Source organism: Eumetopias jubatus, unplaced genomic scaffold, assembly GCF_037043125.1.
Source record: "Eumetopias jubatus isolate StellerSeaLion01/CBP00866 unplaced genomic scaffold, mEumJub1_p1.0 scaffold_1, whole genome shotgun sequence".
NCBI classification, from domain to species: Eukaryota; Metazoa; Chordata; class Mammalia; order Carnivora; family Otariidae; genus Eumetopias; species Eumetopias jubatus.
In genome coordinates, this window is record NW_028274807.1 from 154,418,528 (window position 1) to 154,444,062 (window position 25,535).

General features: G+C 35.6%; 1 protein-coding gene across 4 annotated transcripts in view; it reads right to left on the reverse strand.

Annotated features, from left to right (window-relative positions):
- Positions 1–25,535, reverse strand: part of CLASP2 (cytoplasmic linker associated protein 2) — a 177,864-nt gene that overhangs the window by 38,108 nt on the left and 114,221 nt on the right. For all 4 annotated transcript variants that reach the window (XM_028107057.2, XM_028107058.2, XM_088026816.1 and 1 more), the window contains 7 exons: positions 24,310–24,480; positions 23,766–23,873; positions 19,077–19,183; positions 15,691–15,935; positions 13,963–14,026; positions 3,618–3,781; positions 2,550–2,628 (listed from right to left, as the gene is read on the reverse strand). In XM_028107057.2, coding sequence (XP_027962858.1) covers positions 2,550–2,628; positions 3,618–3,781; positions 13,963–14,026; positions 15,691–15,935; positions 19,077–19,183; positions 23,766–23,873; positions 24,310–24,480 — 938 coding nt within the window. The remainder of the gene's footprint in view (positions 1–2,549; positions 2,629–3,617; positions 3,782–13,962; positions 14,027–15,690; positions 15,936–19,076; positions 19,184–23,765; positions 23,874–24,309; positions 24,481–25,535) is intronic.

Here is a 25,535-nt window from a genome sequence, read left to right on the forward strand (position 1 = left end):
CTAACATTCTGGATTCTTAAAGCTGTGTCACTGATAAATCAGTGTGAATAATTCAAAGATGGCAATAGTAAATCAAAGAATGAACATCAACATAGTTTGTTTTCAATTTGCCACCATCAATATTTGAATGTACTTATTTGTGCTATGTGAGATTCAACTAGTGCAGTGTCTTGGCAATTTACAGAGGCACATAAAGTTTTAAATGATTTTATTTATTTATCTGACAGAGAAAGACACAGCAAGAGAGGGAACACAAGCAGGGGGAGTGAGAGAGGGAGAAGCAGGCTTCCCGCGGAGCGGGGAGCCCGATGCGGGGCTTGATCCCAGGACCTGGGGATCATGACCTGAGCCGAAGGCAGACGCTTAACGATTGAGCCACCCAGGTGCCCCCAGAGGCACATAAAGTTTTAAAGGGTTTCACAGAGTAGGTGTGTTTACTATGCCACTCGGCAAAATAATCACAATACACACATAATAATCATTTGAAAGTTTAGATTTAAGTAGAGTATTTCACAAGTTTATATACATAGTCTATAATTTTAATAACACAAACGTGTATTCTTCAGAGAAGGAAAAATTATCTTGCTACTAAAGTGTGCATAACTTTACAACAGATCTGTGAAACCCAGAAAGAGGTCACCAAAATTGTTTTTTTAAAATATTACTTACTCAAAATCACTCTGTATTGCCATTTCCCCCATTCTATTGCTTCTTTTCTGACATTTAACCACATGACTGTGAGAGATAAAATTTTATATAAAACTTTCTCCTTTATCTGAAAGACGCATCATTTTTTCAATAAAGAACTTTATAGATCTCACACTCAAGTTGTTTTTTTCTATAACCTGTTCAGAACAGTTTTTTAATCTTAATCTGTCACCCATCTGAAAATTATTCATTTTTGGCATAGGTATGGCTCCAATTTAACTTTTCCTTGTTATCCTAAAATATCAATTTAGGAGTTGAAGAATGACTTTCCTCTATAGCTTTGCCTGTATGTATGTTTATATAAAACGTACTGCATGTATATATAAAATATAAAAGCCATATAAATATATAGCTTTTAGAGAAACAGTCTGTAATTCCAGTCTCCATTTTCCAATAGGAAAGCTAATTTTAATTTGTCTGTTTCCCACTGTCTTTTTCTCTAGACATTCAACAACTTTATTCTCTCCCTGAACTCCCCTATCACCCTCATTTCTTAAGCTAATGGTTTAGACCTCCTTTTCCACTAGCCCATGAAATAGCTCTACGTACATTTTCAACAGCACTTGAATACCTACCTACCCCTGGTACCTAAATCATAACCCTTATTACAATTTATTGGGCATTATAATAATGATACAAAATTATAAATTTTATATTCCTTGGACTGCCTCACACAATGGTTAGGACAAAGAATGAGTTCAAAACATTTATCAGTAAAATCAAGTATATGATTCTCCTTCTGTAGGTCACATTTTAAAATCAAAATGGATGGAATCCCTTTCACAAAGCAGCTCTGAGAAATTAACATTATGTTGAGTGTAAATCATCCCTGGTAAGAAACATAATTGTGATTTTTAAGGCAAAATCATATTCAGAATCTTAAAGGAAAATCAATCATGGGCAATAATGCTTGTAGAAATATATTTCGTGCAGAAGAGAGCAGAAAAATGTAAGGCTTGTAAATGCACATATGCTTGTTATTTCCCTGACTTTAATCTCATTTAATAAAACTCACTAAGAAAACATCTCTAGTAAAGAATTCAGGGGCTTTTCCATTAAATTATATTTTCTTTTATGTTAAACCTAGTAACCATTTTAAGTCACAAATTGGAATCCATCTCGTTTTCACATAAATTAAAAAATGTGTGCTAATAATTGAGAAAGTTAATCCTGATTTTAAACTTTATGCACACATTAGAAATATCACATTGCAAAAAGAAAAGTAACTATTTCAGTTAAGGAGAACTGGAGAATAGCAGGGAGATTAAACTTAAAAATTTTTGTTTACTAAAAGAAAGACATAGGCAAAACTAACATTTTGCCCACAATACCTATTCAAACTTCTAAACTAAAAAAATAAGTGTTGGGAAATCACAAACATAAAATTAGATAAGACTTTATAGAGCAAGTCTGCATTACCAGCTTAGAGTTAGATGGCCATACTTGTGCTGCTTTCTAAATGGAAATCCCCAGGAAGCTTCTCCAAGAGATAGTCTGGCAATTGAATAACATTTGAAATAAAATCCGTGCATGCTTAAAGGGCTTACAGAGGTTAGTAGTTGAAATCAGATGCATACAAACATTCTCTGAAACACGGCAGAGTTTTTAAAGAGAGTTAAGAAAAGAAATAATGAAGATTAAAACAAAAACAAAAAAACCTTGGAGCTCCAAAAAGAGTGAAGCTGGTCCCGAAGTGCTGGCTTGACTGTCTGAAAGTTTATAAAAACAAAATCCACTGATGGAACGGCTTCTCATTGGACAGAAATACAAATATCAACATAACTTTATTAATAAAATACTTCAATTCCTTACAATGTCTTCGAAAGACTTCAATTTTTTACCTTTAAGCTTGGCGTTTGGGTCTGATCAACAGTAAATCTCATTAGAATATTAAATTGAAGATCATTTGGAAAAGATTCTCTGAAATAAGGAAAGAACAAAGCAAAACAAAAATTTATCAAGTAAACATTTAGCAAACTAAACAGAAGATAATGCTGAATACCAAAACATAGTATGTCATTCAAAGAGCATGCATGAAGTTGTATCTGTAAGTAGTATAGTCTATATAGTACAGCATACAAGTTATTCCCAGAACAATGTGAACATTTGAATCTATATCCTAATGGGGGTTAAAAAACAACACTACAGCAAATAATGGTCTATCTTGCCTCAAGTATGGATTTAATCAGAAAAAATGAGGCGCCTGAGTGCCTTAGTCAGTTAAGGGTCCAACTCTTGATTTCAGCTCAGGTCATGATCTCAAGGTCGTGAGATCGAGGCCCACATGGGGCTCCCCTGCTTAGAGGGGAGTCTGCTTGAGATTCTCTCTCTCCCTCATCCTCTGCCCCTCCCCCCGCTTGCACTCTCTCTAAAATAAATGAATAAAAAAATCTTTAAGAAAAAAAGTAAAAGAAAAAAAAAGTTGAACATTATCAAAGATACTTCCCCAGACCTAATATCTGAATTCTAGACTCACCTCAACCTAGTAAGTGGGTATTTGAAATAATTCACCTCAACAATCTACACAAGAAAGCAGAAATACATCATTGTTTCAAAATCTTCTGGAAAAAAGATTCTGAATATTTAAGTGCTATAATAAAACATTCTTTTTAAATCTAGGAAATATTTTTTATGTTAACATTAGACTGAATAAGACCTTCAACTCTACTTTGAATATCCTAGTTAAGATAAAATACTGCCTTTGAATTACTCAACCAATGTTCATGATTGTTTTAGAAAAGAAAGGCAGTGTTGCATTAGATAGACCCATGTGAATGGGCATCATTAACAATTCTCAAATGAAGCCCATGCAGCCTAAATGGATCAGAAGGACTCAGAAATCTAAACACAGAAACTAAACGTTCCTGATTACTACTGGATAAACTTGAAGTATCTGAAGAAAACGTTACCTGGTAACATCAAGGGCTTTCTGAACTTTTGCCTGAACAGACCCAAGCAAATCTGCACCCATTTTTTTTAATAGTTGCGTCAGCAGTACAAACAACCAGTCTTGAAGGTCATCTTTGTGGACTTGTATGAAATCCACTAGAGTCTCCAAAAACATGCTGAATACCTACAGTGGATAAATGGGGAAGGGGGGAGAAAAAGGAGGAAATATTGACCTTTATGATCAATTCAAAACCGAAATAGAAAGGGAATTCAGGAATCAGAGGCACAGCGTTTGGCAGCCAAGCGGAAAAACAATCTCTCTTGCTTTTCATTGGACTCTGTGATACAAGAGTACGTTTGAACTGTTATCCAACTTCTGCCGAAGTTCAACAATTAGCTATTCCATGCAGCATCACTTGGTAAAGAAACTTTGGCCATAATGGCTGGCACACCTAATGTTGTCAGTGATGCCATAGCTTCATGTGGTTAAACTAAAATCCATTTTATTTGAAATTTAGGGCAAGGCATTACCTACTGATAGCCTCACCAGCCCTCAGCTCTTTGGAAGAGTGGCACTGAGTTAATCAGAAGATGACTTCGCTGACAGCTACCTTAAAGTATAAGGACATTCTGACATGTTGGGCTAATTAAAGACTCCTAGATTTCTCAATATGTCAGTTGCCAAAAATTCTTTTGGTATGAGATATAGTATTTATTAAAACTGCCCCAAATGTAATTTTAAATGATCTGGGATAACGGTGACTGTACCTAAAATAAATTCAGGATACAAATCTACATCTTAATTTTAGTGATTTCTAAAAAAAAAATCACTGATGGCTATTAGTCTCCATTTCTTTTGATGGGTTTTATACTTGGTTCCAATATTAATCTACGAGTTAAAAAAGTTTTATAAAGTAAAAAATTTTAAGGAAAGGAAAGTTAACATTCTTAAATAATGCCTCTCATTAAAATACTTATGAAAAATGACCAACATTAAGGTTCTATCTCTATAAGAAATTCAATACCATACCTGGAGAATTTATTTCTAGGTAAAGAAAAAACTCTTAGGACCAATGTCAGTCATTATATTATGAGACAAGGTATAATCACAACAGACTATAAAAACTATGGTTTAAAAAAGTTAATAATCTCAAAACTTTGCTTATTTGAGAATTAAAGAGTCTGTTCTCAATATATATCTTATTCTTCAATTTCCTTTATGCATTTATACATGAACTCCCATTTTTTCTCTTATGTTAGAAATGAAGGATTTTTCTGATTAGAATTATAACTAAGGTTTAATATTTGAATCCGAGTTAGAAAAAAATACACTTTAGCCATTTGCTCAAGATGCACTATAAGTGTATAAGCAGGAACTATGACTACTTCAGATTTTCTAATACTCTCTGATGGCCAGGCAGTATCTCTTCAACACTGATCTTATTCACAATGCAGAATCATTAACTTCCATCCCACCTCCAGGACCACATTTAAAAACCTGGCTTCTCTTAGATTTAAAACTTGGCCCACTGTCTCAGTATTAAATGGCCTTTGTGTCTTCAGGGCCTAGAACACTGTTGAGGAACTCCACTAAACCTACTCTAGCACAAATGCATGTTATCTAATGTAGTACTCATTCTTATTGGTACCTGGCAAATCTGTCCAGTGGTGGGTTGGACTCAGTACTTGCCTAGAAAGCTAACTGTTTTAAATATTCAGGAATTTTGGGGCGCCTGGGTGGCTCAGATGGTTAAGCATCTGCCTTCGGCTCAGGTCATGATCCCGAGGTCCTGGGATCGAGTCCCGCATCAGGCTCCCTGCTCCTTGGGAGCCTGCTTTTCCCTCTGCTTCTCTCTCTCTCTCTCTCTCTCCCCCCCCACCCCCGTCTCTCATGAATAAATAAATAAAATCTTTTAAAAAAAATAAATATTCAGGAATTTTGTAACGTAGTTGATAGCCTGAAATTAGCCATGGTGGGGGTATTTACACTTCAGGAATTACAGCAAACACGACACATCAGGGCTTTCTGTCCATCCTCCAAACCTAGTTTGCCAGGCACAACATTCTCATTCTTTGCTTTACTTTTAATCTTGTCTCAACTCCTGCCTCTTTTCCTGAAGATTCCAACTTTAAGCTTTCACTATTCCTAAGTCAACTCTCCCATTTTATCTGGTTCTCAGGAAACTGAGAACCAGAAAATTCCATGACTTGTCCAAGGTTTCCATAGTGAAGGCTGGGTCACAACTTAATGCTAAGTTAGTTGGCTTTCAGCTATGTTCCATCCACTCTATTACGAGATAACTTACCTCATCCGCTTTACTGTCATTCAACATAAAACTCTCTACTGACTTTTCCCCCTTTCACTTCCTCTATAGCCATCCTTCTAATAATCATTTCTATAAGGGAGAGCCAATTTTATTCCTCTTTAAGACTAAGCTTTCTATTCTGGATTTTTGCTCTCTACAGTATGGTCCCCTCTACTATCTTTACTCTTTTATTCTCAATCGTACTTCCTCTATTTACACACAGCATGTGACGTGCTACAAAGTTTACCACTCAAGTCTCAGCCAAAAAGCTTCTTAGACCATGTTAGAATATAGCCACTTGGAACCTGTTGTGGGATGAGCTCGATGGTGACGAGCTTTATGGTGCTATTTAACTTTTTCTGTATTTATATCATCTTCCCATCTGGAACATATAACATTTGAGAATAAAGCCTCTATTTTTATATAGTCTTGCATTACCAATTAGAACCAAGCTCAAAGTTTATCAGAGGCTGAAGACTGAACAAAAAGTTGTTCAATTAACGTGCAGAAAAAGTTCCTTAAAGAGTAAGGATTTTCTCTTACGTGGAAACTTACCCTGTAATTGGTAGCCAGCCCTTTTTTCTCAATGGCAAGGGAAGATGTGTAAGATCTGCCCTTCATCCCAGCCAAGATTAACTTCTTCTTTCTCTCTCCTATAAACTTTCTGACATCTCCCATTTCTCTGGACTCATGCCAGTCATTTCCAGGAGGCCCTTTCTTCTCATGCTGACATATCCAAAGTTTATGTTCCTGCCAAGATCTGAACTGCTATTTTCTTTAAGAAGACTTCTCTGATTCTCCTAAGTAGAAATTTCTTTTGATTATATATAATGAGAGTACAGATGAACAAAAATGTAGACATGTTATTTATAGTACTCCACATAAAGAATTCTATTATTTTTCAAAATACTTAAATCTTATCAATAATACTTACTAAGTGATAAGATACATGCCTATATATATCTATCCAAAACATATACTGGGAATTTCACATAAAATTTCTTACTTGACTGCCCTAGCACACAGAGTTCAGTTAGATGTTGATATCCTCCCATTTCCTTATCTATAATTAATGAAGAAAGTGGAAAGTAGATATGCTTATGTTAGGGCTAAAAATTTGATTTCAGAAAAGAAATGTGAGAACCACTGCTCCATAAAGTGTTTGCTTTCAAAAAATGATGTTTATAGAATATTAGAAAGTACTTACGTGGGGGCTGGGGCTAAAGATGTTTTAATAATTGTGAAACTTGGGAATTATTTTTAATAATTCAATGGAACCTTCAATGGAATCAGTTTATAATTCCACACATCTCACAAGTGTACTTTATTGGAAAACAATGATAACATTTGAGCTATTACAGTTGAGGCAGTCTTTTCTCAATCTCACTTACATCTTAGGTGTGCCAGTCATCAAATACAGAACAGAAGAACATAATCAAATTAGATTAATTAGTAGATTAAAAAGCACATTTCCAAACAGAATGACAGTTTGCATAACTGCAAATAGCATTTCGTGGATTGCAAAGGGTCCAACACTGCATGAACTCTTCGGGAGAGAAAATAGAGAAAAAGGGTTAATTTCACAGTCATGCAATAAAGTTAGGTTTCCAACAAATATTGAACCAACTTACTCTCTATTGAGAGTTCCAACACAGGGGACAGCATGCAAAAAGAAAAAAAGAAAAAAAAGAAAAACACACAAATTAGTCGCCATCAATGCAAAGTTCCTGTATGGAAGAAAAACACTTAGAAAATAAAAGTGACAAATGTTTTTCAAAGTTTCATGATAAACTCAAAATAGTTTTTAAAATAAGAGTTAAATGAACAGTATGAGAGAAGAGCATGTGATTTTCCTGTGTTTCTCCCTCACCTTGCCAAACAAAATCCAGAAAACCAACTTCTTTTCCAGACCCTAATATCCTGGAGGCTCCACCTCCAGAAAGAATATAAGACTAAGACACCTGCCCCCATTTCTAAACAGTGCCAACATTTACTTACAAAGTACAGTATCTAATTTTTTTTTTCCTCTTCAGAAGCAATACATTTACAAGTTAAGTGGTATCTGTGAAGGTTTAGAACAACTACAGTTGTTTGGAAATAAAAAGTAACTGTCTATACCACAACTTTAAGTTTTCCCCAGGTTAGATGTGCATTATGGTCTCCTGATCCTAGGACTGCAGACAGCTTTGCTGTCTAGAACACTCTTCAGGAGACCAGATGTGACTGGGCACCCAACTGTGTTCCATTTTAGTAGCCATAGATTAAATTCATTCCCTAGCTGTTCAAGGCTAAATGGTATGACTTCAAGAGGTAGGACTATACAGATCATGAAATGCCAATTCAAAGCATGAATCGCAGTGAAGGTGGCTCTTTTCAAACAGTTCCTTCAGAGGCAAATGTCAGAACACATAAGGTAACTTTTGGCACCTGACACTTCTTACATTTGAGGGAAAAAAATGATTCTAGAGCAGTCGAAATAAAAATCTTCCCTGAACTCCTTCATTCTTCAAACTTACTTAGTTTTAAAAAACTTAAACAGTGTTTGGTGTATACTTAGGGCTTTACATATATTAACTCAATCATCCTCACAATCTTATGAGGTAGGTATTACTATTAATTCTATTTTACAGCTAAGGAAAATAAGGCGCACACTGCTGATAAATGTTGGAGGTAGAATTTGAACCCACATAATCTAGCTCTACTATCTATACTTGGTATCATTGTGTTGTACCGTCTCTCTAGCAAAATATTAACAGGCTTTAAATCAAACATTTGCAGCTTATGTTCTAAATTACTGTCTATGTATACATACAGCATCATCCATCACCACTTATTTCCATGTGGTATTTGAGGTTAAAAAAAGTTTATTAAGTTACAGGCATCAAATAATTTCAGCTTGCAAACTTTATTTGCCAATCCCGTACCAGGAAAAAAATCCATCATCTATTTCAATGGTATTCAGAAAGAGCTCTCTCCTGGCCCTTCCTTTCTGGGGTGTCTTCACTGTATACTAGAGCTCGCCTGATATCCTAAAATATGTAAGAGGGAAACATTCTCAGGGCTGGAGGAGGAGATCCTATATGAAAGTATAGATGGCAGAAAGTAGATGGGGCTGGCCACAACCTGTTTCTCCAAGTATCTTGTTTCTGCTGAGGACAGTCAAAAGTCTCAATTGTGTTGGGCATAAATGAGAACAACTTTCAGTTATCATGGAAGCAGGCTATTATCCAGAAGGTGTTAACACAGAGACTGAACTGTTGATTTTAACCTAAAAAGACAGGGGAAAATCTACCTAACTAAGCTAGTGATATGAGATGTCTCTTCCTAAACACTATGGCCCATTCTGGGGGCAAGACTTCAGATAGTTTCTGCCCTGTGAGGTTTCAGGACAGTTGAGGTTATAGATTAAGTGACTACAATTCACTAGTAGTGGAGAGCTAACCCAGGCTTGAGGAAGACAAAGAAGTGTCCCTGATACCATTTTTCAAGGCTATGAGAAAAAAGTGCATGACTCCTTTGGGGGGACATGGACATAGTCCAGGCTGGGGTGAGAGTGAGGAAGGAATGACAAGCAAAATGATAGGCTTTGTTTCGACATTTTCTTGAGGGCAATGAGTAGTCACTGCAGGGTTTTAAGCTGGTAGAGAAGATTTATCTTTTATACAAAGATTACTAAAGGATGCAGTGTGGAGGAGGTGCAACAGGCAAAAGACCACTGTGCCCTGAACTAGCAGTGAGAATGGAGAGATATTTAGAAGGCTGAATCAATTAGGATTAAGTGCGTTTCCAGAATGATGCCCAAAATGTTCACCTGAGCAATGAGGGAATGGAGATTTCATCTAATGAGATAAAGCAACACAGGAGGAAGAGTGGTTTTGAGGTTGAAGATGACCAATAAGGCACGTGACTAAGTAAGCACAAGAGAAAAATATGGGCTGGAAGTACACTTTTGGGAGTCATTAGATTACAGCAAGTGGTAACTGAAGCTTCAGATAAGGTACAGAATGAAAGAAGAGAGCCCAGGGCAAGAATCTACGCAGAGCCAACACTTAGTAAAACACATGAGAGAGATAGGTGTTGCAAGACAAAGGTTGTGAGGGAGACTGGATGAGACACAACAGGCACTTCAACAGACAGATCACATTCCTTAAAGAGACAGAAAAGACACACTGAATAACCAATAAAGTTGATAACAAAAAGAAATGTCAACCAGCAAAATGGAATTTATGAGAAATTCACGGAAGCCAAGCAGATGAGACCACATTAGCAAAAAATTAGGTCCAACAGAATATTGAGGCTAACGACAGCTTCAAGGTGAGACCTCCCTCCATTTCAACAGAAGGGAAGGTAGAAAGAATGGGTTTTCTATGTAGTTAAGATGGCTGGTTTGGAGGCAGGAAATGAGAGATTCTGCTTGATGGCTTCCGTTTTTCAGGTAAGCTAAGAAGCCAGGACATATGCTTGGGAGGTATATGGGCTGCAGTATTGAGGAGAGAAACTATCATGGTCTCCTTGGAGAAGAGAAGAGAAAGACGAGAGGAGGAGGATTACAAGGCAGCACTGAGCATTTAAACAAAACTCACAGATCAGTAATGGAGAATGGCAGGGAAATACCAGAATACACAGGGATGATTTCACCCAGGGGCCTGTACATTGTTTCCCTTCAAGAATCCTAAACTTCGGGGTGCCTGGGTGGCTCAGTCAGTTAAGTGTCTGTCTTCGGCTCAGGTCATGATCCCAAGGTCCTGGGATGGAGCCCTGCAGACAGCTTCCTACTCAGCAGGGAGCCTGCTTCTCCCTCTCCCACTCGCCCTGTTTGTGTTCCCTCTCTCACTGTGTCTCTCTCTGTCAAATAAATAAATAAAATCTTAAAAAAAAAAAAAAATCCTAACCTTCAACTGGTGGCATGAGCTCTGCGAGCAGAGGTTCCTGGATATATGTTTCTACTGTAGTGTCAACAACCCAGAACTGAGCACAGAAACCAGGGATCAGCAAACTACAGTCTGCAAGTTAAGAATGGTTTTTACATTTTTGGTTTTAAAAAGTTTTTTTTAAAAAAGCAATTTACATGAAAATTAAAATTTCAATGTTCATAAATAAATTTTTGTTGCAACCTAGCCATAATCATTTGTTTACATATTGTTTATAGATGCCTTTGTGCTACAATGGCAGAGTTGAGTAGTGGTGACAGAGATCCTTATGGCACACAAAGCTGCAAGTATTTACTATCTGGCCCTTTACAGAACAAAAAATGGTCTACTTCTGATAAAGAACAAAACTGTATCTGGAAAGAAAATAAAGTATCAAAATCAGTTGCTTGACCCTGAAGATGGAGCTGTTGGTACTTTATAAAGATATATTTAAAAAATGGGGAAGGAGAAATCTGCTATTTTAATAGTATCAGGATATGATGCAAAAGCTCAAATCAAACCCTGACATTTTATTTATTTTTCTTTTAAAAGATTTTAGTTATTTATTTGGGAGAGAGACAGAGAGAGCATGAGCAGAGGAAGGGGCAGAGGGAGGAGGACAAGCAGACTCCCTGCTGAGCGTGAAGCCAGACACAGGGCTCGATCCCAGGACCCTGAGACCATGACCTGAGGTAAAGGCAGATGCTTACCCAACTGAGCCACCCAGGTGCCCCAAACCCTGACATTTTAAACTCAGCACAGTATGGTGACATATCCAGTTTATTCTTAATGAAGTACATTACTGGCAGAGCCTCCGATGGACAATCGCCAAACAAAAGTCAAGCAGAAACAAATTAACAAAAATCTTCCCATTACTTTGGTCTTCACTGAACTAAAATGCCCAAAAACCTAATCAAACAAACAAAACCAGGTGGGTTAGTAAGAATTGTATATTGTTATAAAACCTGATGAAGAAAAACCAAAAAGTCACCTTCGTGACAATTCTAGGGAGGACCGTAGCTGGTTCTCCATGTCTATTAAGGGAAGCCAAGCATATGTGCTCAGTTCAGTTCCTTTCTCAACATCAAACTCAGCTTTCCTATCTCATCTCCAAGAGACTCTTTAAAAAGTGTTTCTTTTTTATTACTGTGTAAATTCTAGCATCCAACTAAATTATATTATTGTCCTAGCAAAAAATAAGCTGGGACTTCAAGAAATAATCCAGCCTCGGTCTTATACCTTCCAGTAGGGAAGAATTATATCACTTATTGAAGATGTTTTAAAATTCTTTATTTTAGGGGTGCCGGGGTGGCTCAGTCGTTATGCGTCTCCCTTCGGTTCAGGTCATGATGCCAGGGTCCTGGGATCGAGTCCCACATCGGGCTCCCTGCTCAGCAGGAAGCCTGCTTCTCCCTCTCCCACTACCCCTGCTTGTGTTCCCTCTCTCGCTGTGTCTCTCTCTGTCAAATAAGTAAGTAAATAAATAAAAATCTAAAAAAAAAAATTCTATTTTTTAGGGATGCCTGTGTGCCTCAGTCAGTTAAGTGTCTGCCTACAGCTCAGGTCATTGATTCCAGAGTCCTGGGATCGAGCCCCACATCGGGCTCCTTGCTCAGCAGGGAGTCTGCTTCTCCCTCTGCTGTTCCCCCTGCTTGTGCTCCCTTTCTCTCTGACAAATAAAATCTTAAAAAAAAAAATTCTATTTTTTAAAGTTGTATAATTACTAAAATATTGTTTGTAAAAGAGGTCCATCCAGATCACAATTGTCTTGTCCTTTGGTTTATATTGCCAAGAAAATATATCAACAATTAATTTGTTCAAGATTTATAGAAATTTTTGCATTAAAGCAAGTCCTACAGCTATAACTGGTGGTAGTAATGTAAGTATAAAATCATACAGTTACCTACATGTTCAGTTTGAAAGTTATAAACTTCATTTATTATTCATTTATTCATTCATTCATTCATTTATTTATAGGTAACCTGTAGGCCCAATGTGGGGCTTGAACTCATGATCCTGAGATCAAGAGTTGCAAGCTCCACTGACTGAGCCAGCCAGGCACCCCTGAAAGTTATAAATTTTAAACAAACTGCTTACCAAGTGTTTTTTAATCTTTGTCTTTAATGGAAACTTGCATTCTTGGATAAAATAAATACACCTTCTGATAGAGGATAATCTTTGAAAACTGTTTTAAAGTAGAAGCAATTTATAATCTTTAGCTGGATTTTGGTTTATATATAAAGTGGGATTTTATTATCTTTAAAGTAGTGTTGCAACTAATGAAAATATCAAAAATAGAAAAAAATGAGAATGATATGTGCAACAATAAAGTGAAGACAATAAAAAATAAGGTGAAATTAATTTTTTTTTATAATTTCCCTTCCACATCTCCCTCTCACTTAGGTTAGAAATTCTCATGCAGACAACTGGTAACCTAAAAAGAGACAATAAAGTTTCACCATTGTCAGACACATTACTGAAAACAGAGTAACCAAATATATTTTACAACAGTAATTATCCTGCAGGGTGAACCAAAATTTCCAGGTACGCATGCAGATTGTGCCTAAGTGCTTAAAACGAAGTATGTTTTAATCAACAATTAAAAATTAAACAGTGTTCTGAAAATTTTTATGGACTACTTCAACATATGAAATGTTTTTAATGTTACTACCAAACTATGGCCAACACGGTATTTGTGCTTTTGTGTTACTTAATGGCCATTCTTTTCTACACAACTGCACTTTTAAGATAAGAAAATATTTACATTAACACTGCAAAAGAAGAAAACAATTAAAAAGACCTTTTTTCAACTTACCCCAATTTTTTCCCATTACAAACAGTAAAAAGTTTCTAGTGATACAAACACATTCAGTTTGACTAATTCTATGGGTCATGCTTGTTACTATATCCCTCAGCTTATAGTCTTAGACAATCTCTCTTTGGAGAAATTTAAATGGTTACCAGAGAGCAATTTCTAAATTATGTATTTTATCAAACAATTTCAATTGTGTTTGAAAAGATTATTACCATTTTGGGGCAATAATAAAAAAAATGGCTTACAGTGTTTTGCTATTATTTTATTGTTATTGTTTTGGCAATCCACAGATGACATACCATAGGAGTAAATAATCTTAAACACTAAAACATACCTTGCCATGAGGATCAGCAAACATTCTTGTAAAAATTTCACACAATCTTTTCAGTTCAACTCGACTGTCAAAATAATAAAGCAGCTTATTAATATCTTTTTTAAAAAAGATTTATTTGCGAGACAGAGAGAGAACAAGCAGGGGGAGGGGCATAGGGAGAGGGACAAGTAGAGGCCCTGCTGAGCGGGGAGGCGGGGGGGGGGGGGCCACGGGGGCAGGGTTTGATCCCACAACCCTGAGATCATGACCTGAGCAGAGGTCAGATGCTTGGCCAACTAAGCCACCCAGGTGCCCCAAAAGTAGCTTATTAATAACTTGCTGTAGGAAGAATTCATTTAAAAATAACCTTAACTGTAAATACGCTTCTTATAAAAAATCAAAACAGTCCTCCAAATCAAAAAATGTGTAGGACTTACTAATCAGGGATAAATACAAATTTATCAAATGCAACAATAATTCTGTTGCGACCCACATTATTTTAAAAGTTATATGAAAAGAACTACAATTGTATTTCATTAATGTAGCATGACAGGGGAAACTGTACAAATGACATTCCCAGCACATGAATCTTATCTTTTATTTATTTTTATTTATTTATTTTTTTAAAGATTTTATTTCATTTGACAGAGAGAGAGAACGTGAGAGAGGGAACACAAGCAGCGGGGAGTGGGAGAGGGAGAAGCAGGCTTCCCGCCAAGCAGGGAGCCCGATACAGAGCTTGATCCCAGGACCCTGCGATCATGACCTGAGCCGAAGGCAGACGCTTAATGATTGAGCCACCCAGGCGCCCCTGAATCTTATCCTTTAAATGCTAAGATGTTTTCTTAAATTTGGCCACCTGAGGGCTAAAATCTTTCTACACTATGCCTACTCTCTTGCCACTGATAATGATATACTGAACCTAATATTAACCTAATCTTGATGGGGTTAGGAACAATATTATGGTTTATTGCAATGATTCATGAAGTCTGATAGGCAAACATTAAAATATATTAGGCAGTACACTGATGAATATCTATTTTAAATTAAATAGGTTAATACTTCCTAAAGTAACTATACAGCTAGCAACTCTAACCCTGATTTCAGGTATCAAGGCAGGAAGTAGCCCTCTAATTTTCCACTACACTCAAACTTACGAATTATCTGAATCTAGGTTCTTAAAGGGGTTGACTAGAGAAGTTTAAAACATTACACAGATAAAGACAATAAAGAATTTAGGGGGGAAAAAGCAAATAAAAGCCATTAGGAAAGAAAACTGAATCAAATCAAACCAAATCAGACAAACTATAAAACCAATATAAAGTTAAGAGAAATTCACTCCAATTCCATTTTGTATAACACTATGACTCACATAATACATGAACACTGAGAATATACCTTCATGTTCAAGTGAGCATAAACATTCTTTCTTCTCACTGAAAAATTTATCAGGAATGAATTTTAATAAACCAGACAGCTTTAAACTAATGTACACTTTATTATTTTTTTAATTTTAAAAATAACCTTTTTCATGAACTTCTATTTGTGAATAAAAAGTTTCCTTTTAAATAAAAATTTATAGTATAGATAGTATAGATGGTCCTGAAGCTTGGGAAAATATTTTGATGCCATCTTCTGAATTTAAAACAAGTCTGTTCCCATACTAATACCTCTAAAGTGTTAGGAAGACAGAGTCAAGTTCAAAGTGCTAACCTGACAGAACAATTATTTTAAGCCAACACAACTCACCTTAGTGTTCTCTGATTTTTTAATAGGTTCTGCAGACCCAGGAGGCCTTCTTTCCTTTCTGACCAGTTGGAACTAGCACATCTATTGAGTACTTCTGCCACATCTTCCGTCTGCCTCATATATGTGGGAATACTACCATTTCGAGAACTATAGGAGCGTTCTGAACAAGCACTAGATGCATCGCTGTTGGCGTCATCATCTGAATGCATTCCATATGATTCATATCTTCTTCGAGCAGGTTTTTTCTGTTATACATAAAGGCTCTCATTAGCAGTAGTCAAAAGAATATACTGGTATTTTACAATTTCATTGATCACAAAAAAACTGGTTTTTGTTTTAAAATCAGTACCAAGCATGAGGCTAATTACTGTAATAAAATTATTATCAATGTTATATCAATCAATTGATAACTGATTTTATTATCAATATTTAGTTTTGCTTCAGAAAACATGTTTTAGAAGTTAGTAGAAGATGAATATTTTTAAACTATGGGATATAGTAGAAACAGAATAAGGCTATATGGAAGTTCAGATATTAAAGTGGGAAGTGCTCAAATTGTGGGTTTTTCCCTCTTCTTTTTCCTTTTCATGGAAACCAAGAACTACTAGAGTATAAATGAACAGAAACTACTAGAAATTTGAGTTGGTGAAGAAGAGAATATTACTCTTTAAAGAATGAGAATGGATCAGGAAACACATTTTCCTGTATGACTTCTATTTTCTCCTGTCTGCTTTCTCTTCTCCCTAGTCTCCCTTTTACATCTGCTACCACTTCTCTTGCTACATTTTCTTCCTTTGTACCCAACCCTCATGTCTCCTTGAGAAATGAAATACAAAGGATGATGAGAACCTGTTTTGCTTGCTATTATTTTTAGGAGGCAAGCTCCTTGAAAGTCCTCCATGTTTTTCCCAATGTGTCTATACCGTCTATTTCAATAAATGCAAGAAAGCCTATTTAGATTCCTTTGATTTCTTTACATCTGAAGCTTATCATTTAATATATGTAACTGCTAATTATACCTTGCATATAAAAATGAAATGAGAGAGTAAATAGCTTATTTGAGATTTCCTTGGAAGGACTGGAAATATATCTTTATATAATCTGATATTTGAATCTAGGCTGATGAGCACTGAACATATTTCTATGAAACATGTTAATAAGAACAATAATTTAAAACAGTTCCAGTGGCTACAACAAATTCTCCAAAGTCTAAAATCTAAAAGCAAAAAGTAACTTGAATTTAATTCAAAATAGTTTTATAAAGACATTTCCATCACTAAATGCCCTTACTGATTTAGAGACACCAACTTAGTTTAGAAAGTGCTAATGTGGTATTCCTGTGTTGGGTTCTAGAATCAGTTTTGTTACAGACATCAGTGTGAATGATAACATCTCATCTGTATGGAGTAGTCAAGCTGGAAGGACAAGAACTCCCATAGGACATTCAAGCAGCATCTCCCTATTGATAATTATATATACAGAAAAATGGATGTATTAAAGGATCTCATTACTTCCACTTGAATATTTTCTAGAAAACTATCATCTGTTAAACTGATGAAGCAAAAGAAAAAAGTTATGGTATCATAAGATGTCAGAAAACAGCAATGTCTATACCTTAGTCCGTATGTCTCCTAAGAGCTGAGAGCAGTAAATTTTTAAAGAGAAAAATTGAAAATAATGAAGAACATTTTGCTGAACAGTACAATGAAGTAGGCATAAACAATGCCCATAATCAGAAACATTAAATTTTTTAATATATAGATACATGAGAACTGCTTATTAGCAGACTATATCTTTAATCTTGCCAATATCCTTTAGTCCTAAGCTACAAAAATATTCCCATAACCAGTTTTCCTAAAGAAACTCAAAAATTTTTTTTTAATAAGTTGGCTCCACGCCCAGTGTGGAGCCCAACGTGGGCCCAAACTCACGACCCTGAGATGAAGACCTGAGCTGAGATCAAGAGTGGGACGCTTAACTGACTGAGCTACCCAGGTGCCCCTAAAATTTTCTATTTGAATCCTGTCATTTCCAAAGTTAACTTTGTTTCTGTGATTTTCCCAAGGTGCAAATTAGGCTTAGTAGTTGGAAAGATTTTTTTCTAGAAATTAATAGTTATAATCGGAATATCTATGCTATACAAATAATGGAAGTAGATAGAATCAAATAACTGGGATTCAGCTTTCGGCCCTGGTAATTAAATATTCCTTATATAATTCAAACACATCTTACTATTATAAGTAATAGTTCAATAAGCCATTCAATAAATAAGATTTATGTGAGCATAATTCCATTTAAAAAGAAACGAGAAAATATGATTTGAGAAATACACTGATGAAAAACAGTAAATTTAAAGCATCTGACTGATTTATCAGAACAAGATGTGATCAATATATCCCCTGCCCAAGACAACAAAGTTCCTACTTACATTATTTATAAAAAAATCAAATAGCTGAGATAAAGGAAAAAATTCAGCACACGTAGACTGTTAGAACAGAACTACATATGTGATTACATTTATTGTATTATAGCTATGACCAATGAATATTTTTCAAAACTTACTTCTCAAATATGTGGCATAAATTATATTATATCAACACTGGTTAAGACAGTCTTAAAAGGCATAATGTATTTATTTCAAAACAAAGATGAGGACTTTTATACATTCTGTGTAAGAAACTGAGCAAATGCTTCCCAAACATTGGATTAATATAATTTGAAACAGAAAGTGTCATACTGAATTGACCTGGGAAATTAGCAAAAGCCAATTATTGTCATTGTTCAAATGATACTTCTTTCATAATTTTAAGTGAGAAAAACAGCAGTAAATATGTACAGCACTCTCTTCTGACAAACTGTCATGGATCTATAGATGATGTTTTTAAATCTCACTGTTTTAATGTGTCAGGCATAAAGAGCCAGGAGGATATCTTAATTATCATGTGTCTTGAAGCTGTACCTTCTCTCAGCTCAGAAAATATACATAAGACTAAACAAAATCCTACCCCAAACTAACACAATCCCTAAATACCCAAAGTTAAGCAAGCTTTGAAATATATGCTTGTAGTCTACATATTTATGTACTAATCTACCCTTACTCTTAGTGTACTACAGTGCATTAAACACATTACCCTATTAGTGACATCAATATTTATATTCCTGACATGCCATCAACTACTTTTAGCCTTGGCTTAAAATTCTGGCCAAGAAATAAAGATCAAGAATTGATTATACTGCTCTGCTTTTTAAATTGTCCACATTTGATCATTCTCGATTTAATCCACAAGCATTTTCCTATGTCCTTTCCTGCACTGGTGGACTGCCTTACCCATACATTAGTTTCATAATGGGAACATCTATAATGATAAGGAAATGGAGAAGAGTACCAAGGCATCTGCTACCGCCTCCTCCACATCAGAACCTGTGTTCAGGACTCGCATGGCACTGACAGAAGATGACAGTCGGCTTGACTGGCTGATCCCATACCCTGGACCTAATTCGTCAGAAGGAGGAAAACAGCTTTGAGAGAGTCATAAATTTAACAGTGTCACATTGGAAACTTTAAGATCCTTAAGGGGAGGAAAAAAAAAAAAACCAATGGGGCAAAGCATTTTAAAAGCAATTTGTATTTTCTGGGTACATTTGGTTTTTGGTCAAATAAAATGGTAAAGGCAATTAAAATTACTGACAGTGTGTGGAAAATAAATTTAAAGAATAATAGCTATGATACATTTATGACCAGAGGATAGAAGAAAGAATGGCTGGCTAAGGGCTTGCAAATCTATAGCCCATGCAATTAGTCCAGCTCTATCAGTCAGGCAAATCTCTTCCATTCATGTGAGCCACGGAGTAGTCCAGAACAAAGATCAAACCTCAAACCAATAATGATTAGGGAGCTCAATAAAGCCACACCAGTTTACAAGGGAAAAAACCTCCAATTATTAGTTCTCCTTCTTCAAGACAGGTTGATTTCAATCTATAACTAAGACATGTCATTTGATACTTGTTAAGCACCTACTGTGTGCCCAACATTCTGAGATATGTAAAGACAAACTAGAGATGGATTCTCCCCCTCAACTACTTTCTACACCGTCATTTACAATTAAAACACTTCATCCACCATTTTGGTTTTTTTTTTTTCCAAAACATGTACAAAGATGAAGTACATAATTGAGAACATAAAACAATTCCATATTTAAACATGACATAACTTAGGTTACACACACACACACAAAAATGTCATCTGCCAGTGAGAAAAATGCCCAAATAAGGTTGTGGAAGGGGAAAAAGTTACTTGGGGGAAAATTAAAAAATCACAAATGACTTACTATCCAACAAATTAAATTTAAATAAAAACAAATTGATTTAAAAACATGAATATACAATTCAATGGAAACTGAAAAGGACAAAATCTGAGATGAATGCACAGATGATAGTGAAAATGTACTCATCCTTCACCTGAGGCCCCATACACATCGGGGGCGTAGAGGGCACCAGTAGATCTGGAATGGTGTCTGGAGGCTGGAATAACAGGACCATACAAACCTCATCTATTACCACAGAAACAAGGAATAGTGGCAGCACTATAGTCAGGCAAGGAGAGTTAGTCAACACTGGTATTACTAGTACTAGTTAAGGATCAGAATACTGCCAAGTCAGGCAACTGAACATTAGCACTGTAATAGCATCCTTGACACACAAAAGATCTTACACCTAAGGGGACAGACATAAGCCCACAGGAGACAAAAAAAAAAAAAAAAAAAAATCAAGTATTCAAATGGAAGGAAATGTCAAAAGTACAAGCATGAAACAAAAAAATGAACACTGTAGTTAAAAAAAAAAAACCACTATGGTAACTAGTAACCAATAATAGCCCTATCTCCTTTAATCTTGAACCCAATGAAGCAGGTATTACTATTCCATTTTATAGATGGGTAAATTCAAGCAGAGAGAGAAGTTAATTAATGTGATCAAAGCCATACTACTAGTAAGTGAAACACCTCAGTATCTGTCCTCTTTCAAGACCTTTGCTCTTCAACAGTACATGTACCATCTCCACATTGTTCAAAAGATAACAAACCTCATTTACATTAGCCTAAATATTTTCCACAATGTTTCATAGAATATAAGTTCTGCATTCAGTAAAAGATTATTTAAATATCAAAGCACATTTGAACATAAAAAAGTATTAATGATCTAATCAAAAGACCTAGAAATGTGACATGTCTCCCTCTATTTATGACATGTCTCTCTGAATCTAATTTTAGCATATTTTAAATTTTGTATCTTAAAATCCTGATTTTCCTAACACTACAAAGTCATTCTTCTTCTTACATACAGAAACAAATAAGCCAGGAAAGACTCATTTTAATATTTAATGAAATAGATTACTCTTATTTAGATATATTAATCAGAGCAGTTAAAATATTTTTATTACACAAATCACTCTTTTCTTTGCCACGGGACCTTAATGAACGCAAAAAAGATCATGAAGATTGAGAGAAAGGATTAAACAGAAAGAATGCTGCACAAAAGGTTTAATCAGACCCTGAAAGGTGACTGGTATTGTTAATAAAACATACTAATAGTTTTAATTTTACCTGACAGAAATAATTTTTTAAATGGTGAGAGTTACCAATATGGAAATGCCTAATGGATGAAAATTTTTGAAAAATTTTCTGGAATCAACAGTTACCTGTGGCTCTGCAGGTAAGAGGTAAGAGGCACCACTCACATGCTTGTAATAACATAAGCCTTTTTTTTTTTTTTTGCAACTTGGCTCCAGAAATAAATAATAGCTAGGGTACAAGTTCTAGAGAAGATTGGCTTTGCTCAGCTCTAATTTATTTCTGATGCTTTAGGATCTTCACACTGACCTTGTGCTACAACTGAATGCAAGGCAAACTTTGGGGTTCATCTGCTGAATGGCAGATGAAATTCAAGTCAGAGGTGAAAAAAGAATCCACCAAATAAACACAGTAAGGACAGCAGAATGCAGGCAAACACAGCAAACAATGGGAGTGGGAAGGATAACCTGATTTTCCAGAATGCTACTCCTCAGCCCTGTGTAAAAAACAGGGCTAATCTGCTACCTTCACTATGCAGTATCCATATGCAAATAAAAGGGCTATAAAAATCAATTCTTCGAAAACTATGTGATTAAAAGATATAATCTTCTTTAATCCAAATAGAATGTTTCATTAGAATCAGGAGAACAGCTTCCTTTAATAATAAAAACTTAAGTGATTTAAATTGCCAAATGGAGGCTTTGAGATGAATCTAGAAAATGAATGGCTAGCCACCATTTCTCGTTAAAAACAGGCATATTAACAATGTTTATTTTTTAAGTGATTAATAGTTGACTATAAATTTCCTCTAATCTCTGACTACTCCAAGGTTTAAAAGGTACAGAAACACATTTTGGTTTCTTCTTGATATCTCATGTTTTCTAATAATTCTGCAGCATTAGCATTATTCAGATGCAGGTGTTATACCATTAAAAATATCGAAGATCCTTGCCACTAAAGTACAAGTAAACTACTTCTAGGCAAGCAATTAGAGCTTTAGGGGAAAAGGTGGAGGAGCAGTAGTGGAGGCAGGGACGATGACGATGATGACCAAGCACTCACTGTGTGCCAATTAATCAGAGCAGTTAAAATACTTTTATTACACAAATCACTCTTTCTGGGGAATTTGTTTTATGTATTCGCTCATTTATAGCTTCTTCAAAACAATCCTAACAAGTACATCTATTATTATCCTACTTTTACAGACTGGGAAACTCAGGTACAGAAGTTACAGAACCCAGGCCATCTGACCCTAGAACATATGCTCTTAAGCTCCCACTCCATTTCCTTCAACCCTTCAAGATGGCATGCTTATTTTATACAAATGTAGGATTTATTTCATTTTTAAAACATATATACATGAAGATTTACCACGTACATCTACATGTATGTTTGTGTGTGTGCATATACACAGCCTGTATGTATATGAACTAAAAATATCTCTGGCAAAGTATTGAAAGGGAGCTCTGGCACCTGGGACTGGAACAGAAACAATGAAGGCTGAGGCTATCCCTGTCTGTGTCCCTAGCTCAATGGGGGTTTTCTAGGTCAGTGCAGGACAGTCTAGTGATTTATTTGAACCAAATGGCCCAGAGAACAGAAATTAATCTCTAGATATCCTCTACTAACATGTCTATTGAATGAAGTAATAATTCCAACAGGCAACGAGAACTATGAGAAATTCTCTACGTATTACAGTAACCTACATTTTATGGAATTAAAAGAAAAAATCTGAAATGGCGTTAAGTATGTACATATATATAAACAAAGTACTAGTTAAAAACCTGAAGGACCATGCAGAAATCCTAAAAATTTTCAGTGTAAAAAATTCTGCCTCTCCGATTATTCTCAAATACTAAAAGCTTAAAAAAAGTCATTTAAGATTTTTATAATTGAGGTAACTATACTATTATAGTCAAGGTTATAATATAATCTATATAACCAGAAACAGAGAGGTTTTACAGCAGGGACATGACACAAACTAATATATGGGAAATGACTATTAAACTGTAAAATAGTAAAAAAATAATGTTAATTTCTCCCATTTTAAAATGTTAGTAGTTCATATGGTATTTTGCAGCACTCTAATAAGTTAAATATCTAAGTTGAAATGTTAATACTTCTGCTCAAGAAACCAACAGCATTTATTTTATCAAATGAAATGGTCCATACTTCACTTGAGAATATTTAAATATTACCTTTAAATTGTATAGGTTTATTTCTTAAGATAAATCTTGACTGCAATATTCTGTAGTTTAAATCTGTGATATTTACTTGATTATGGAGGCAATGTGCTTATACAAGGTCTAAGTTACTCATTTAAAACAAGTAAATGTCAAAGGAATTTCCCAAACATGTAATTTCCTTTTGACTCTTTCTTCTATCAGGATAGAAAAGAGAGGCAAAGAGACAGTCGATGAAGAAAGCTAAACCCCATGTATGCTGAGGTTATCAGATGGTGGTAACACAGAGGAAAGAAACGCACCCAACGCCTGCCCAAGTACTTACCGAGAGGCTGAAAAGAGCGAACAGGACTTGTGTCCCTGCTGCTCTCTCGACTGGCTTCCCGGCTGCACCCTTGACTCACACTTGGTCGAGGAATACGACTACTTCGGGCTGGAACCAGGCAACAGCAGCACAGAAAGGGAGGAAATAAAAGACAGAATTTGCATTTTTGATAGGTTAGTTTTATTTTTCTTTCTCAAAAACTGATCAATCTTTCTGGGAGGTTGAGAACAAATTACCCTTGAAAAAGCATTACCAGGAATAGAGTTAAATTTGAATATAGTCATCTAGTTTGTATGAGATTACAAGGGTAAAACAGTATTCTACAAACGTAAGAAGGCTGCCAACAAAAGGATTAAAATATAAATGAATTATACTTTCCAGGTAAGATACCTAATTCAATTTATAACCTATATTTCAATTCTCTTTGAATTCTGAGTTGTTTTCTTCTGGCTTCTAAGCGCCCAACTGATGTCTGCCATGCTTTCCAATACCCAAGCCTGAAATACAAAAGAAGAGGTCCCAAGTCTCATAGAGAAAACCTTACCCACTGACAGCCTAGAGGGACTAGCCTCTCTGCTACAGCCCTGGCTCCGTGGTATCTTGCTTCTCTTCGGTGCTGAGGCTGAATTGACCAAGACTCTTTGAACACCAGAGCTCACAGTGGAGAGGGCTGTTGTGGTCAGAACTCTTCCTGGAGACCCCGACCGGCTGCCAGCTGAACACCAAACATACATACAAATGTTAAGATGTGAACTCTAAGAGAACTTGTTGAAAGGATAACAATTCAAGAAATACATCTGAGAAAACTGGGATAGTATGGCAAGTTCTGAGTTCAAAGGAAATGGATTGAGGAAGACATGTATAGTCATAACCTGGAAAAAAAAAGTATGCTATAATACTAGGACTGAACAGTAAAAATCATGTAAAATCTATTTTCAGTTTTGAGGGGTACAGGACAACACTAATAGTATGTTTGTTTCAGAACACAAATAGTATATAAGATTTCCAAAAAAGTAACTTTTCTGACAGTACATTTCACATGGCTGTAACTATATATGAGAAAGCTATGTATTTGCAAGGAACAGAATTAGTCATCCCATTACTGCTATTTTTTGTTAAGAATAAAAATTTTCTTCATGTTAAAATGGTCTGCCTTCTGAGATGCAAAATTATCTTGCTACTATGTATATTTTTAATTTTTACAAAATTACATTTTAAATGTTTATAAAATTGGGCCAGCTGAAAAAGAAATTTGCTTTTTGCTATTTGCTATTTGCTTAGCAGCAAAGGGATCTTGGGTGGCCATGCCTAGGATGTAGATGTAGGGGTACTAAGAGTAGAAAATAACTAAGAGCAAATGTCAGAGAAGTCAGGCCCTTTCCAAACTAGTGATTCTCAGTCTTGGAAGGCAGAGGATATGTGGTCAGGGAAAAAGAGAGAGGGAAGCCAGAAAAAATTTCAGATTGGGGGGCAAGGGTTAAAGAAAAAAAAGTTAAGAGAGATGGTTTTAAACTAGAATTGCATGGGTTAACTTTTAAGGAAATGAGTTCCCTGTCAATCAAAATATTTTATGTCTTCATTGACTAGGAAAACAAACTAGATAACTCCAGAATATAATTTAACTCTACATTCTGAATGGTAGCATCAGAGAAAAGTTAAACTTGCACTTAAATGAAAGCAACTCTTCATGAAAGCAACCTTTGCCCTCTGTTGGGCATCACTTCTCTTAACCAACAGGGCAGTCACTGCTCACCTTGTATAATCTTACCC